General features: G+C 42.0%; 1 protein-coding gene across 2 annotated transcripts in view; it reads left to right on the top strand.

The window, feature by feature from the left end:
* Window positions 1-17,710, top strand: part of adgrb2 (adhesion G protein-coupled receptor B2) — a 286,719-nt gene that overhangs the window by 177,565 nt on the left and 91,444 nt on the right. For both annotated transcript variants that reach the window (XM_080863973.1, XM_080863974.1), the window contains one exon: window positions 7,710-7,753. In XM_080863973.1, the coding sequence (XP_080720099.1) occupies window positions 7,710-7,753 (44 nt within the window). The remainder of the gene's footprint in view (window positions 1-7,709; window positions 7,754-17,710) is intronic.

Raw genomic sequence — 17,710 nt, 5'->3', positions numbered from 1 at the left:
TTTAAAAAGAAACAGAATACATGGTTTAAAAAACAAGGTTAACTATAGGAAGCATGCAGGATAAGAATCAGCAACCTTTGTAAAACTCCGTAACCAAACGGAGTTCCCCGATTTTAACCACATCTTGCCCCACCAAATTGTCATAAGCGTCTGTGATGGCGTCAAAGACTTTCCTCACCGATTTCAGCTCATGAAGCAAGGTCTCCGCAACCATCCCTACTTTAACATCCTCAGTCTTGATGTTGCGAGCAATCAGCAGACGTTGAATTGAAGGCACAAAGCGAGGAGTGAGCAGTTTCTTTCTGATGTTATAATAATTGTCGGAATAAAAATCATCCTCCAGAATTTGCAGGCACTCGTGTTGTCTCTGGCTGGGATGGTCTATCTTACATCCATTACATTCGTCGGTGCGGTGCTTGTTTATCACCAAGTTGACCAGATGATACACGGCTGTTTTCACAGTGTCGATGAATAAAGAAGACGCCCAGCCGTCCATCTCGTCGGTATGCTGCTGCTGCCGCTGCCGCCTCTGGCGCTTCAGAGGCCAGTAACCGGGAGTGTCGGGTACCAGCTCGCCCTCGTCAGAAAAACAATCGGTGGAGCCGGTCTCCTCATCGCGAAGCAGGGGTGCAGAGTCCATCTCTCTCTCTCTCTGAGCTAAAAAAGGCTTTTTTGATCGGACTTTTAAAACAGAAGGAAGGGGGGCGTGGTCCGGGAGGGGCGGGGATTTTCAGAAGTTGAGACATTTCCTTACTCCTACGGCATCCCTCCAGCAGCGGCAAGTTTGAAAAAGAATTGTAATATCCTTCCTCACTTGCAGCATTCTTACGACCCACTCTTTGGCTGGTATAACCATCAAGCTGCGAAATAATCCGCAGTCGGAGCTGAATTTTTCCAAGACAAAAATGTCAGGGGCATCAGACTCGTCAGTCGAACGCAGACTCGCTCTCATTCTCCATCTCCCCGTGGCTGTGGTTCCTGAAGACCAGACGGTTGACAAGATTGTTTTAGTCTTGATCAGTTGCTCATCGTTGAAGCGTATGCCTCCGTTCCGCGGCGGGGGAGGGGGAATAGCTTCTTCTTCCGTAGCTTTTTCTGGAGCCGGGGGAATGTTTTCTTTATTCTCAGCGGCTGCTTTCTCCTCTTTTATTTCTGGAGCTGGGGGAATGTTTTCTTTATTCTCAGGAGCTGCTTTCTCCTCTTTTGTTTCTGGAGCTGGGGGCTCATCATCTTCTTCTAGAAGTTTTTCAGCCAGGGGCTCATCATCATCATCTTCTTCTTCTTCTTCTTCTGTGTCGAGAGGATGATCATCATCATCATCATCATCATCATCAGCTGATTCATCAGGGGAGGAAGCATCCTCTACAGAGGGGGTCTTTTCTTTATCCTCATCATTCACAACAGCAGTATCCGCTTTTTCATCAGAGGAGACAGAAGGAGCGGAAGGAGGATCTTTTTCATCAACAGCAGCATCATGCTCTTCTTCATCATTGGAGCCGGAAGGAGAAGGAGGAGGAGGGGGAGGAGAATCTACCTCTCTCCGGGGTCTTTTAGCGGCAACATCTTCCTCTTCAGGAATGGGAAAATCCTCATTTGCCTCTCCGATAGCCATCGCAACAAGCAGCTTCAGCACGGCCCAGTCACTGGGAGTCAGCTTCACAATGGTGCTCGATTCCGTCAAGCTTTCTCCTTCGTTCAACTGATAAAACCAGACCTCCCCCGACTCATATTTGAATATGTAGCCCCACTTTCCACAACCCTCAGCAGGCAGAGTCCATTCTCCTCGCAAGTTTCTCGGTGCTGGAATTTGGCTGCGGAACATGAAGACGTTCTTACTTCTTCCTTCTTTCCGCGGAGTGTCGGTTGCTTCGGGTCTGGTACTGTAGATAGAGACCGGCGTATCGCTGATAATCGACGAGGCCCACTCGCTGCTGCTGCCGCCCATGCTCGAGGAGGGTTCTGCGGGAGAACAGATTTCTTCACCGTCCAAGTAAACAGGACCGCTGGAGGGCTGCAGAAGGAAAGAATCCATCTTGTGTGTGAGAGACTTAGAAATTGTGACGGGACTCCTCTCTCTGGTTTTTATTCTCCTCCCTCGCTGCAGTCCCTCCCACTAAAAACTTTTTTTTCACATCAACAGATGGCGCTCTTCCGGGGGTTCACCCCTCCTTTTTCAGGATGCGATTCGACACGGTTAGCAACAGATGGCGCGCTTCCGGGGGTTCACCCCTCCTTTCTCGGGGTGCAATTCGTTACGGTTAGCAACAGATGGCGCGCTTCCGGGGTCCGCCCCCCTTTCTCAGGATACGATTCGTCACGCGGGGGGTTTCCCACCCCCCTTTCTCCGGATACGATTCGTCACGCTGGGGGTTTCCCACGGAGGGGAGGGGCGGGGGGTCAAAAGGTCGTGATTAGGGCCATCAATCACTTCGGATCAAATTTTGTCATAAGCTGTATGGGATTAACTCTCTCATATGTTATTCCTCCCAAGAAGGTTCTTTCTGAAACTTAAGTCAAACGGATCAGTTGTCATGCTCACAGCTGTTAACAGACCCAAAAACCAAACAGTCTCCAAAACCAAACTTCCACCATCTAGTGCTGGTATGAGAAGTCCTCGACATGTGCTCCCAACTATGTTACATTCCCAAAATGGTTTACAGGTAACATAATACTAGATGGGGGAACATGAGGAGTTTGTTTGGGTTGGTTTAAACAATTTATTGCCAAAATGTTAACAATGGAGCATAAGGCGAGTACACCAAACAAAAAAAGCTCAAACTTAAAATAAAACTCCATCAACAAATTACCTTAGTTAAAAGAAAGGTTCCAAATCTATACATCAACTACATATCAACCAAAGAAAAATAGGAGAAAAAGGTGTACGTCAAAAGAAAATGGCAGCTCTCCCTTACAAGTTTCTTCTGGCGACTGCAAGAGAAGGCAGAACAGCTAAGGATAAATCTTTTAGGTTTAGCAAGAAAAAAACAAGAAAGGCAGAAACTTAGGAAAGCTAACCAAAACAGGTAAGGCTTCACTCAAAAACAAATGCTGCTCTAACAACCAAAAAGATTGGTCAGCTTTTATCAACTTTGAAGAGGCTGCAGGATTCCGACTTCAGCCAAGGACATGAAAAACAAGATCATCAAGAGTCAGTAGTAGGGAAGGGTGGAAGTCAGGACCTGGAAGCAGCACAGTAAATATTTCCTCATCCTAAGCTTTATATTTTTTAAAAGGAATATAATACCTGTTTTTGGAAATATTTGGAAGAAATTCACAGAAGCACAGGGAGTACATAGAAAAAGAACAAGCAGGAAAATCCCGACTGAAGTTTAAGTGAGGAACCTTTCTGTGAGGTGAGAGTGCTAACCACAGCACCACTCTGCCTTCATTTAAACTGTAACCGGGTTTTAATCATAGCCACACAATTCTGTAATTGCTACTTGAAATTAATTGGGCTTTTAGCAGCTCCTGAATACAAAATACAATAGAGAATATTAAAAGAAGCTGAGCAACGTCATGTCTTCTAGTACTAAAATAGGCTATATTTTTGATAGAACTTCATTACAGGGAGTGCAGAATTATTAGGCAAGTTGTGTTTTTGAGGAATAATGTTATTATTGAACAACAACCATGTTCTCAATGAACCCAAAAAACTTAATATCAAAGCTGAATGTTTTTGGAAGTAGTTTTTAGTTTGTTTTTAGTTTTAGCTATTTTAGGGGGATATCTGTGTGTGCAGGTGACTATTACTGTGCATAATTATTAGGCAACTTAACAAAAAACAAATATATACCCATTTCAATTATTTATTTTTACCAGTGAAACCAATATAACATCTCCACATTCACAAATATACATTTCTGACATTCAAAAACAAAACAAAAACAAATCAGCGACCAATATAGCCACCTTTCTTTGCAAGGACACTCAAAAGCCTGCCATCCATGGATTCTGTCAGTGTTTTGATCTGTTCACCATCAACATTGCGTGCAGCAGCAACCACAGCCTCCCAGACACTGTTCAGAGAGGTGTACTGTTTTCCCTCCTTGTAAATCTCACATTTGATGATGGACCACAGGTTCTCAATGGGGTTCAGATCAGGTGAACAAGGTGGCCATGTCATTAGTTTTTCTTCTTTTATACCCTTCCTTGCCAGCCACGCTGTGGAGTACTTGGACGCGTGTGATGGAGCATTGTCCTGCATGAAAATCATGTTTTTCTTGAAGGATGCAGACTTCTTCCTGTACCACTGCTTGAAGAAGGTGTCTTCCAGAAACTGGCAGTAGGACTGGGAGTTGAGCTTGACTCCATCCTCAACCCGAAAAGGCCCCACAAGCTCATCTTTGATGATACCAGCCCAAACCAGTACTCCACCTCCACCTTGCTGGCGTCTGAGTCGGACTGGAGCTCTCTGCCCTTTACCAATCCAGCCACGGGCCCATCCATCTGGCCCATCAAGACTCACTCTCATTTCATCAGTCCATAAAACCTTAGAAAAACCAGTCTTGAGATATTTCTTGGCCCAGTCTTGACGTTTCAGCTTGTGTGTCTTGTTCAGTGGTGGTCGTCTTTCAGCCTTTCTTACCTTGGCCATGTCTCTGAGTATTGCACACCTTGTGCTTTTGGGCACTCCAGTGATGTTGCAGCTCTGAAATATGGCCAAACTGGTGGCAAGTGGCATCTTGGCAGCTGCACGCTTGACTTTTCTCAGTTCATGGGCAGTTATTTTGCGCCTTGGTTTTTCCACACGCTTCTTGCGACCCTGTTGACTATTTTGAATGAAACGCTTGATTGTTCGATGATCACGCTTCAGAAGCTTTGCAGTTTTGAGACTGCTGCATCCCTCTGCAAGATATCTCACTATTTTTGACTTTTCTGAGCCTGTCAAGTCCTTCTTTTGACCCATTTTGCCAAAGGAAAGGACGTTGCCTAATAATTATGCACACCTGATATAGGGTGTTGATGTCATTAGACCACACCCCTTCTCATTACAGAGATGCACATCACCTTATGTGCTTAATTGGTAGTAGGCTTTCGAGCCTATACAGCTTGGAGTAAGACAACATGCATGAAGAGGATGATGTGGACAAAATACTCATTTGCCCAATAATTCTGCACTCCCTGTAAAGGTAACAACTCCTGAGTAGGAGCGCCTGTAAAGGTTACATTTAGACAGAGTCGGCTAACAGGCAGCCAGTGATCTAGATGTTAACTCTTGAGAATAATAACTTCAAATGTCCACCAAAGAAAAAAATAGTTCCAGTTTTTCCATATAATATTAATACAGCATTAATAATGCTTTTTCTTTAAAAGGGCAGAATACAGTGTCTTCTGTAGTTGTGTCGACTTTGGCCAATGTAGAAACATCCAGCTGCTACAGCAGTGGCCTGGCAACAGCTGCCTCAGGCTTCACTCTCATAGGGGAATGTTAGGGTCTCTGTGCTGGGTCATGTCTTCTCTGAGAGGACATCTGCTCCAGTCAGACTCCCTGTGTATCTCCCCGGTGTCCTAATGTGTGTGTGCGTGGGTATGTGTGTCTTTAATGGTAGGTAGAAAGCAGGAGGCCAGAAAGTCCTGTGTCCCTGCTGTAGACCATATGCCAAGTGTTACACCACAACCCCTCCTTCAACCATCCTTAATGTAGCCTTTTAAATTATGAAAGAAAGTTCTGGTTAGCTTGAGCCATAAGCTTTCCTGGTAATTTCAATGTAATCTAGGTCATTTTCATCAGTCAAAAAGCCTCATCCTGGTTTTCTCCATTTCATACTCTAAACCTATGATCTTAAAGTGAAGGGCTTTTAAGACCAGAGCAGTCATGTTTTGTTACATTAGCTCATTTCATCATATTAGCTTAGCCCATTCACAGCCAGTATTCATTATTGCATGTATTGCTGAATGCGTTAAAGGAAACTGCTGTTCCTTTAAAGAGAGGAAAAAAAGACAGAGTATTTAAGGTAGGTACCAGCTATCACTGTCCACAAATGCCACTGTTAGAATTGCAGAGGCACGTTTCTCCCTTTGATAACCATCAGCTGAGCAGACGCTGTCATTATGCAAAGTATGAGCACTAAAAAAAGAGGCAGACACTGCAGGAGTGCACAGGTGTCAATCCCGCTGTAGCGAATGGTCCAATAGGACACTCGTTGATTGATAGCTGAATGCTAACAGAGCTCAGCACGCTAATGCACGCCACGGGACATCTATAGTCGGTGGTGGCTGTCTGTGTGTGAGGCTGAACAAAGCACTGTCATCCATCAATCCGTGTCACCCAGTCTCTGATCCCGAGTATATAAATGTTGCATCATCCTGTCCTTTCAAGTCCAGTCATGCAGAGATCCCTGGATGCACTGATTCATTGGAGATCAGTAATGAACTGTTCAGAGAAGGAAGGATGACCTTGCCTGTAGAGGAATAAATCCTTACAATTCAGGCTACAATCTCTATGTCTTACTTCCCTTCTTTTTTGTCAATTTCAAATATAGTTAATTATCAGAAAGCATTTTAACTTGAGAAGTAATTTCTTCAGATTTTCCTGAGGCTTCAGTTAAGATCACATTATCCTTTTTATAATCTACACAGCACTCTGGCTGTCGGCTTACTGCTATAATCCCCTTTGCCATAAGGGGGAGCTCAAAGGCAAAGTGCCTAATGCAGGATTCAGGAAGGGCCAACATAATGGTAGATTTTCCTCTGCGTTGGCCCAGTGGAATACCAGCATCTCAGTTGTGGATACTAAAATTGAAGCTGAACTCTATTTTGTTACCCCACAGAACCAAGAAAATATTTCTAATAGTTGGTTCTTAAATAGTTGCTGATTTTGTCAGGTCCAAAGCGCCATTTTAAGTGTTTTCAGTCACTTGATTGAAGCAAAAATGTCTCAAATAACCATTTGATTCAGACAAAACCAAGTCACAGTCCACTCGTTACCAAGCACACAGGTTGAAAGGACATAGAGGCTCCATTTAAAAAGTGATCGATGCAGAGATCACTGAAGATCTCTGGTGGAACAAGTTGCTATGAGCTGGTTAAAGATATTGATCCCATGATTGATTCTCTGATTGAGTCATGACAAGTCTTTCTTTGCCACCACATGCCACTGAGCGAACTTTAGCTTCAATGACTAAATGGATTAAGGGTAAGCTGAGAGAAAATCACCAGCATCCAGTTACTTTGACTTTGCTTTTTTAAAAAGAAAAAAATGGTACATTAGTGAAACTTTGCACACTCTTAAAGGGCCAAATGTTTAATTAATAACATTTTACTTCATAGCTTTTTACACTTAACTGACTACTTTTTGCTGTGGTTGCACTTAAGTGAAGAATGTTAATGTTTTTACCCCACCCACAGGATGTTTACGACCCTAGTTATTGTCCATGAAATGGCTTTTCCTTTGTCATCCCTAAAACTCTCAATTTATAGCTCATGCACCTTTTTTTCTCTTCGGCTGCAGCAGCAGAAGCAGCTGTTTGCTGCGTTGTCCTCTGACAATGACTCTTTTTCCATCTCTCCCTCCTGTCGTCTATCTCAATCCTTCTCTTTCATTGTCTGTTTACTTCTTACCGTCATCCATGCAGCATCACTCTTTCTCCTCTGGCAATGAGCTATTCTGTGTTCTCTCTCTGCTGCCTTCTCTCTCACTCATCCTCTTGACTGGCAATAACAGCTTATCTTCTCCTCTCCCCCCCTCCCCCTCACCCTGTATCTTGCAGGGTACATCAGATCCTCAGTGCGTTGTCTGGGACTATGGAAACCCGTAAGTTACTCACAGTGACTCTGACACTCGTGTAAATGTTTGTGTGTACAGTGCAGAAATACATGTCTGTCAGTCAAAAAAAAAAAAAAATCCAAATGATTGTGTGTGTGTGTGTGTGTGTGTGTGCGTGTGCGTGCGTGTGCGTGTGTGTGTGTGTGTGTGTGTGTGTGTGTGTGTGCGTGTGTGTGTGTGTGTGTGTGCGTGTGCGTGTGTGTGTGTGTGTGTGTGTGTGTGTGTGTGCGTGTGTGTGTGTGTGTGTCAATGTTTATCTCGCATGTGTGTTCATGCCCAGTCAGATTCATTTTATTAATGATCTGATAACATTGTAATGAAGTTCTCAGAGTTTCTCTTTATTAAATTAGTCAGTGGGAACAAACAGCGTTATTTCACTGCTGCTAACAGTTCAACTGCAGGCTAACTCAGAACTCCTCTGTGGGTGCAGCTTTTTCTCTATTGCAGTTCTCTTGTGTAGCGTTTACCTTGTTGGCAGTTTAATTTGCATTTCTTTACTTCTTAACAGACATACTATCTAAGTACATCACAAACGGTTTTCTTTTTTTCTTTGCTCTGTATTGTGGGCCAGCTGGTGAACTAAAAAATATAAACCAGGACAATTGATCATCCTGCATTCACCATTAACCCACATATTGATCGGATAGTCTGTCAATACCAAAGTTATAAGAAACAAAGTTAAAACCATTCTTTGGTTTCAGTTCATGGCCTAGTTACACTTTAAGTATAAACGCAAAAATTAAGGAATTTTGTTTTTGGCCAATTATTTCTTTCTTGTAACAGTCTTGCTTGAGAATAAAGCTTATACCATTGGAAAGCCTTCATTTTCCCTTAAATGATGCCGTGTTTTGTGAGGGGGTTGAGCAACAGAGTCGATTACGTGGGTTGCACAGTGAAAAACTTACCAAATCTTTTCTTCCAATGCCAAACAGCTTATTCTGCTATTGACTATTGTTTGATGCCATTTATTGGATTGGATGGTTGAAGTCTGAAGAAACAAGGCATATTGTAAATCTGTAAATGTATTCATTTTTAAAAATGGGGGTTTAGCAGCATGTGGACCCGAACAGTATTTGTTAGTCAGCCAACACACCACAATGACTGACTTGCAACAAATGCTGGTTGAAGAACCAGGTGGTTAGGTGAGCGGTCTACCAACCTACCAGGGTCAGTGAATCAAATCTGGGCTCTTAGAGGCACTGTGTTGAATGAAGGATTTGCCTGATTTGTCCCATTATTTGTGTGATGTGTGTTTTGAATGTTAGATAAAAGTGCTCAGGTGTAGATAAAGAAACACTTTATGAATGTGTAAGTGTTATTGGATGAAAGAAAGCAAGCGCTTTGAGTACCCAAATTAAGTAGAAAGGTGCTATATAAGTACCAGTGCCTTTAATGTAGTGAGTGTGGGTAATCAACTGTATGAAAGATGGGAGATGTTGTTAGATCCTGGATATCAATTTCACATTTGAGCAATGCCCGTGAATTTTCTTTTACTGATTTTTTTTTGTTCTGGCTGTGAATCTGGCTGTAGTTCATTTAAAAATGCTAGAGCTGTATTGTAGCTTAACAAATAACTAAAAGCTAATGATCATCTGTTGTGCCTCAAAGGAGACCCCTAATGATGTGCAGAAAATTAAAGGTAGCCATTAAGTGTGGTAACTCTAAATTGGTCACACACTGAAGCATGTATTAAAAGCATTAAAAGTGTGCACGCTGTCGACAGTCCCCAAAGCATCGAAAACATGTCATTAATGGAAGAAAATTCCAGTACCAATGTTGCCACATTCATTCTCTCCCAGTTCAGCAATGTTGGACCTTGGACTCTTTAAACCAAACGAATTAAGATATTTAAAGTTTTGCACTTGTTGATATTTGTGTTAACAAATTTTACATCCCAAATTCTTAACCTGTGTATGTTTTAGACTGGAATTTGGCATAATAGTCTGCTTTGGTAGGAGTTCTTGTTAACCTTGACCAGCACTAAATTTAAAAAAATCAAGTAATTTAGTTTAGATTGTTGAGTGCATCAACAAAGTCACTATTTGTGAAGGAATTTCATAATTTCACATTTCAAGTAGGTTCTAGTTTGATTCTGAATGTAAATTGGTCATGTGAATTCCTGTATATACAAATGACAACAGATTGCAAATGCCAATTCATTGAGTAGAATATAACTGGTCTATCTTCTTATCCATCTATTTTATTGTTTTGTTTCACCACCATCTTGACCAAAGTCATTTTGAAGATGGCAATCGACTGCAAGTGATCGCAAACCTGGTTCCTGTCTTCACAGCAGCTTTTTCAAAAGCAATGAGATTGCAATCATATGTCACGCTGTAGTCTCCACCCATGCTTTCTTTTAGCTTGACTGTAAGATTAGCTGCAATTCTGACAGACCAGAGGAGCTAAATACAAGTTCACAAAAGCTCATGGCCCAGCTACCATCCTCTGCACAACTGCAGTCTGCAAGCTGATTCACAACCCACTTGCACCCCCGATCCTAATCTCATGTTGTATCGTACAATTTGGTTTAGTTCAATTGTATTTATGTAGCACCAGATCACAATAAAAGTTGCTTCATGGCACTTTATCTCGTAAGTTAAGACTCTACATTAACAGGGAGAAAACACCAACAACAATCCCCCTATGACACCGGGGTGACAGTGGAAAGGAAAAAATCCCTTTTAACAGTAAGAAACCTCCGGCAGATCCGCTCAGGGAGGGGCAGCCATCTGCAACCATGCAACCGGTTGGGGGTGAGGAGAGGAAGCCTTTACTTAGTGTAATATCTGTTGTCTCTGTTGTCATTGCCGTGTTAAGTGCTCGGGATTGTGCTGCTCTTCTTGCCATCTTTGACTTTTCATGAGTGTATTTGGAAGATCAAGAAGGTGCCGCAACAAAGTCATTTTGCCAAATAATAAATTAGTATAGACTTAAATATCAATAATCTTTTTGCTAAAGTGGTCCTGCCTGAACTGCCATTAACCCAACAGCTTCAGTATAAACATGACATACTTCTTCCTTTTGTAGCTTTTAACCTTGACCCATGGCCTTCATCATCATATAAAGTTTAAGTGTTGAATTATTATTACACTTCTGGGATTTCTCATGACAACAGATTAAACTCTGGGCATGAAAAACCCCAGCACAAATGAGTGAATGTGACCCGAGTACAGACTGACAGTGATGTCATTTTTATTGTCAATAAAAATACAATCATGATGATATCGCTTTTCTTCAAAATGTATTTGCTAATCCAGTTGGGCTGTATGAGAATATAAATAATTTTTGGAAACATATTTGACATATGATGATTCACAGCAACCGATAACTTAAGAATTGAATTTGTCAGAGGGCCATCACTGAAGACTTCCTGTCTAATGTGACAACAAGACGGATGACAGAAAATTCAGGTCAGCTCAAATTCTCCCTGGAGATCCCATTAGTTTACCCAGTTCTAGAAGAGTACTCTCTGGTGACCAAAGCACACAATGGGAGTGCAGGTTTGCAGGGACAGGATAAGACGTTGTAACTTAAACTACCCCTTCTCCATTAAGGCAGGAGAGGGACAATGCTTGGCAAAGTCAATCAACTAGCTGGCAGATTACAGCTGCAATCAAATTAAATTTGCAGACATGACGAGGGCAGAGAGCCAAGCAGAATATAAAGTGGCGAGATGGCAGTGATGTCAACCAATCAAAAAAGTGCGTGCACCAGAAGGAATGCACTCTTTTGTTTTGTTTTGTTTTTGGTTTTAGGCTTTACTAATGTGCTTGTAGAAATCTAAAGATGTGTACAGACAAACATCCGGACCTCGGTTGATTTGACATATTTATATCGGCATGCCACAGATACAGTGTTTAGTTACATTTAGCATGCTTTTTGGCTGCTTTCGATATCCTGTACCGAGAAAACATAATCAACGAAAAAAATTATGTTTCACTCGCAAGTACCGAACCAAGGTAGGAGCATAACGGAGTATCTGCATTTTTAATGCTTATGTCAGCCAGCTACTCTCAAAAATTGTCGAGGACAGGTTGTTGTTGAAATAGTTGCTTACACATTAAACCCATGTACACACTTGAAATTTTCAGTATAAACAGCCTATAAACAAGTGCTCATAACATCATCTTTGGGTGCACAGAGGCGTCTATGGAAATGTGTGAGGCAGTGTAATGAAGGCAGGTGGTACATTTCAGCCAGAGGAAGTCAAAAATGAATTTCTAAATTTTAATCTGATGATCACCTGTACAATTTATGTGCACAAACATCTGTAAATTGCTCAGAGAGCAAGCAGGCAGGCAGACAGACACCAGTACCGTATCAGTCTTACTATATTTGTTTCCCTATGCCGGACGCCAGATCCTGACAAAAGATTGGCATTAGTGTACAGTTGATATGGGTGGAGAATTTGCAGGATAATGCCTCTCTCAGGAACTAGCCACAAGCTTTTGAGGGTTGAGCAGGAGGCAGGCGAGATGTGGAGAAGGTATAGATAGTAGCGTGGAAGCAAGGCAGACATGACAGCAGCTGAACCAGACAGAGGCAGAAAGGGGAGATGGAAGAAAAAGCTTTGCCACTCCATGACCTGTATATGGAGACTATATTTAGTGCACCCAAATGCATCCACATTTGAAACACAAATTATGTTCTCTCTGTATCTTTTACCCCCCTCTTTTGTTAAAATACCCACATTGATGATGTACACTTACTTGGAGATTAGGCATCACACTGAGGCTCAAATCTGCAAAGCCTATTGTCATCCCCATCACAACTGTGTGTGCGCGCATGTTTTTTCTGCAGTGGTGTTCTATTTAGAAATCTGCCAGCCATTTCAGCGGAAGCTCTCTCCCATTTGCGCTCTCGCTCTCTCTCTCAGCTGGCTAAGTTGGCCGACAGTGTGTGGCACTCACAGTTCATCTCAGTATTTATGTGCGAGTGTTTATTTATTTATTAAGCCCCTAACAGGCCCATATGTCGGTACCATCTGCCCACCCAAATCGTTGAGCTCGCCATCCCTCCCAGTCTTCCCCCGTGTGCCTGTCCCCTCAACCAAGTCTCAACCTGTTTTCATTTTCCTCGCTGCCTTGAATGGAAGCTGCTACATTTAGCCCTCATAAAAGTTTTACACGCTTCAAAACTAGAAGCTCAGGCAAGCAAACAGCAGCTATTACGAGAGAACGCATTGCGTGAACATGTATGGTGGTATTGTACACAAGGCCCTGAGATAAAAATAGAAATAATAACTAAGTCAGTCTTGGTCATCCAACCTCCTCTTGCTTATTTTCTGCCCTGTTTCTCTCTTCTGCTGGGATACGATAGCAGGTGTTCACCTGGTCTTTGCTGTGGTTCCTGACCTTGCTGCTAGCTTCTCTGGGATTTGACCCTCACTAAGGGGGGGGGGGGGGGGGGGGGGGGTCAGTCAGATATCCCACTGAAGTACTAACACAGTGACTTCCGCACACTCACTCTACTGTAAAGTCGCTTTATGGGTTGCTGTGATTTTGTTAGATATTTGAAAGATGTGCCAGCATCCGTAAGATATACATTACATCGGCGGTCCCAAACCTTTTTTGCACCACGGACCGGTTTATGACCGACAATATTTTCACGGACCGGCCTTTAAGGTGTCGTGGATAAATACAACAAAATTAAACTATTACCGGTACCGAAAAAAAGAAAATTTATTCATAACACACGTGAAAAGACCAAGAAAAGCCGAGTAAACGATAAAAACGATAACAAAATAACGCTGAAAACCGATAAAAACCCTGAAAACTATACATTTCACACCTGAGCCTCAACTCTCGCGGCCCAGTACCAAACGACTCACAGACCGGTACCGGTCCGAGGCCCGGGGGTTGGGACCGCTGCATTACATCACTAAGACATTTAGTTTTTTCTTTATCACTCGTGTGTTACTATTCCAATAGAAGCAATCTCCTGCCATGGAAGTGACAAAGCAGAAATAGTTTGGCTCACAGAGATTTCAAAACATGCATAAGAATGAAACCCAGCAGTGGGAGATAAATGTAATATACACTTTAGATGGATGGATGGCAGTAAGCTTATGAAAGGCTGAAGGTCATTTAATCCTTTCGCTAATCCCCACGGTCTTCAGCTTGATCGGGGAACAGTGGTTAAAGACCCAAGCAACCCACTCTACCCCTCTGCCACCCATCGCAGCCATAGAGTAATAAAACCCGATGTGCAGTGCAAGTAGCTCTAACATCAACAATCTGACACGGTAGATTGGGGCTTGCTTTGGGCTCAGACTGATCTGGCGCCACTATCGGCTTTGGCATTGGCAGGTTCCAACCTTAAATGACTTAAAAAGTCAAAGACATATTCTGCACACTGCCAAAAAAACCAGCGGGGCACAAATGTGGCCAAAGTGTAATCGCATTTACTTTACAGAAAAGCATAGAGGCAAGTAGCAATGAGCCAAGTGGATGACACTTTTAATTCTCATATTGGGAAGCTTTGGGCTCTGTCATGTGGCCCCTATTAGTCGCTTGTGAATCAAAGAGCGGAGTAAATGAAGGAATTGATTTAAAAATATGCAGAGTATTGTCTGTCCTTCTTGGATATAACGCTTGCTTGAAAGTCTAAGTATGTATCACACTGAGTTGTGCATTGTCCTTTTTACTCACAAACTCACAGTAAAGAGATTTCAAACTCTTTTTTGTATTATTCCTTGAAAAAATCCTAAATACTGCCTACATGACCCTTTATTTACATTTCCTACATGGACAGTGTTTTTCTCTCAAGTTATTTAAAGAGATGTATGAGTTACAGCATTGCAGCTTAAGCACACATGCTGTTTATTTCATTTTGGCCAGAAACTCTTTCTCTAGTGCAGCCTAGCTTTAGCTTAGTGCATTTTGGGATACGTAGTACACCCTCCTTGTAGTAGGTTAGGTTAAATACTGTTATCTCAGAGATGGTAAATTAAATATAAATATATTGAGCGATTTGTTTGCGAAAGGCAAAAATATGCTATTATACAGTGTGCATCAGATAATACAGTGGAAATGATAAGTACATTATACACCCACTTCATTGTGTTTTGTTTCAGTTTTTATTAAAGTCGTTTTTAGATTTCTCAGGAGTCATAGCTAACAATAAGTTACTTATCTGTTTTTTTCTTTTTAAATCTAGCTCTCCAACAAAAGACTTGCAACATTTTTACTTGTGCATCGTGGGTTTTTTTTCCACTATTGTTGCAGACTAAGATTAAACAGAAATGCAAACACACACACACACACACACACACAGAAGCAGCAGAGCCACCAGGAGGAGGGGTGGATGGCTGATACGGCTTGCTCCACTTTTCCATCTGACAGAGCAAAAGGGATCAAGACTGTGTCAAATAGCGAGTCAGCACGGGAAGAGGGAGTCGGCCAGGCTTATGCGCGCTCTGTCTCCATTGACTGTTAAAGGCATGGACAGGCTCTCAGTTAGTTTCTCCAACTATCACAACTGTCCCCAGGGAGCGTGTTAATGTGGGATTTTCAATTCTCAGTGCAAAAAGCTGGGGTGACTAGTTAAGGACAGTTGGTTTTAGGTTACTTTTTGATGCCTGTAAGTAGATTTTTTTAGGAGGGGGGTTAAGTTCAAGTCTAAGTAGTTGTGTGTACAGCTGTAGCTATGGTTTGTTTTTGCTGCTGAACATCATGGATACTTGTGGGTAGCTCATAGGTAAGGAAGATTCTGCTTTCTTATTTGGGTGAAGAAGTTATATAAGGAAGAACTTGTTTATTCTACATTCAGTATTTTTTCTTCCTTCGTGTATTACTGATTGGTTGATGTTGTTGATTTCTTCATCATGTGACAAGTGAAATGGAGCTTTAGCACTGGGGCTGTTTGTCTTGGGAATGTTTTAGAGGAAGATGTTGTTGGTATTGATAGCGATTAGAAGGCTTGACTTGGACTGTGTGCTGGAATACTTTGCCTTGGCTGCTGGACCCGTAGAGCGTGAGGATTGGTAGGTAAGTAACATCTCCATCAGCTTAATACCTTATTATTTTTGAGCCTTGTTATGGATGTTGTGTTAAGTTTTTCTGCCAATTATGCACTGCGAACATGCTCTTACAAGGTTCTGACCTTCAGCCAAGTGCAGTATTTGCCTTATGTCTATCTTACTAACTTCCACATTATCCTCTTTACTGTTATGTCGCTGGAAGTAGGCTGAGAGGGCACTGTGTTAGTCTATTATGAGACTAAGAGTTAGCACAATGCTTAGAATCTTCCTCAGGTCTTTTTCAAGGAACCACATTCTTCATACATGCAGTGGTGGGAAGAAATGTGTGCCCCCTTCTTGATTTACAATTTTTTTGTATGTTTGTCATACTTAAATGTTTAAGGGCATCAAAAAAATAAAATATTAGACAGAGATAACACAAACAAATGTAGTTTCTAAATGAAGGTGTTTTTATTGTTTTTATTATTAAATGGGGGGGAAATCCAAACCTACAGTGCTCCGTGTGAAAAAGTGATTGCCCCGTAAACCTAATAACTGGTTGGGCCACACTTAGCAACAACAACTGGAATCGAGCATTTGAAGTAACTGGCATTGAGTGTTTTTTTAGCACTGTGGAGGAATTTTGGTCCACTCCTCTTTGCAGAATTGCTGTAATTCAGCCACATTGGAGGGTGTTTGGGCAGCTGCCTTTTTAAGGTCATGCCACAGCATCTCAATCGGATTCAGGTCAGAACTTTGATTTGGCCACTCCAAAGTCTTCATTTTATTTTTCTTAAGCCTTTCAGAGGTCTACGTGCTGGTGTTTTTTGGATCACTGTCCTCCTGCAGAACCCAAATGTGCTTCAACTTGAGCTCATGAACTGACATTCATGGCTGGACATTCTCCTTTAGCAAGTTTTGGTAGACAGCAGAATTCATGGTGCAAGTCTTCCAGGTCCTAAGGCAGCAAAACAGCCACAGAAACCACACTACCACCACCATGTTTTACTGTTGGTATGATGGTTCATTTCTGAAATGCTGTGCCAGATTTAATGGTACATACATCTTCCAAAAGGTTAAACTTTCTCTTGTGAGTCCACAAAATGCCCAAAGGTCTTGGGGGTCATAAAGATGTCTTTTTTGGCAAATGTGAGACAAGCCTTTGTGTTCTTTCTGGTTAGCAGTGGTCTTCTCCTTGAACTCCACCATGCAGATCATTTTTGTCCAGACTGATAGATGCCTCTGACTTGATTTCTCTGGTGTTTCTTTAGATTGTGCCATAATGTGTTGCTTTTTGAGATCTTTTAGACTCTTTCACTCTGTCAGAAAGGTTAAATGATTTCTTGTTTTGACAGTGAGTGTCTTTAGTAAAGATGATTTAACAAGAGGGACAATTACTTTTTCACACAGGGACAGGTAGGTTTGTATAACTCAGTTTTTAAATGATTAAATCATCATTTAAAAACTGAGTTTTGTATTTACTCTATTTGTTTGATGATCTGAAACATGTAATTGTGACAAATATGCAAAACACTAACAAATCAGGAGGGGGGTAAACACTTTTTCACACCACTGTATGCGGCATATTTGTGGTAACGCAGAGTGGAGGCAGGCAGAATGGCAGACCATTTATGGCTGTAGCTAAAATCTGTATGGCTAGCTTTCCTGTGTTCTCAGTAGCTTGCACACCAGGAAGGAAGATAATCCCGAGAAAGAAGCTTATAAATTAGCTTAAGGGCAGAGAGAAGCAGATTTGGATAGTAGAGGTCACTGACAAAGCATTCTCCCTACACAAGAATCGGGGAGGAATTAGGAAAGGGCATAAAACATCAGACACGACAAGGATAATGAATAGTGAGCACGAACTGCGCATCGGTCTTTAATAACGACCTATTTCAATTTTCACTCGGCTGGAGGAGGAATAATGACGTTGTAAGCTGCCTTTGTACGTTTCTATAAAAAATATTTTGTAATATTCAAAG

The sequence above is a fragment of the Rhamphochromis sp. 'chilingali' genome, assembly GCF_963969265.1.
Source record: "Rhamphochromis sp. 'chilingali' genome assembly, chromosome: 17".
Taxonomy (NCBI): Eukaryota; Metazoa; Chordata; class Actinopteri; order Cichliformes; family Cichlidae; genus Rhamphochromis; species Rhamphochromis sp. 'chilingali'.
The sequence above is the reverse complement of the archived record's forward strand: the minus strand, read 5'-3'. Positions and strand labels throughout refer to the sequence as shown.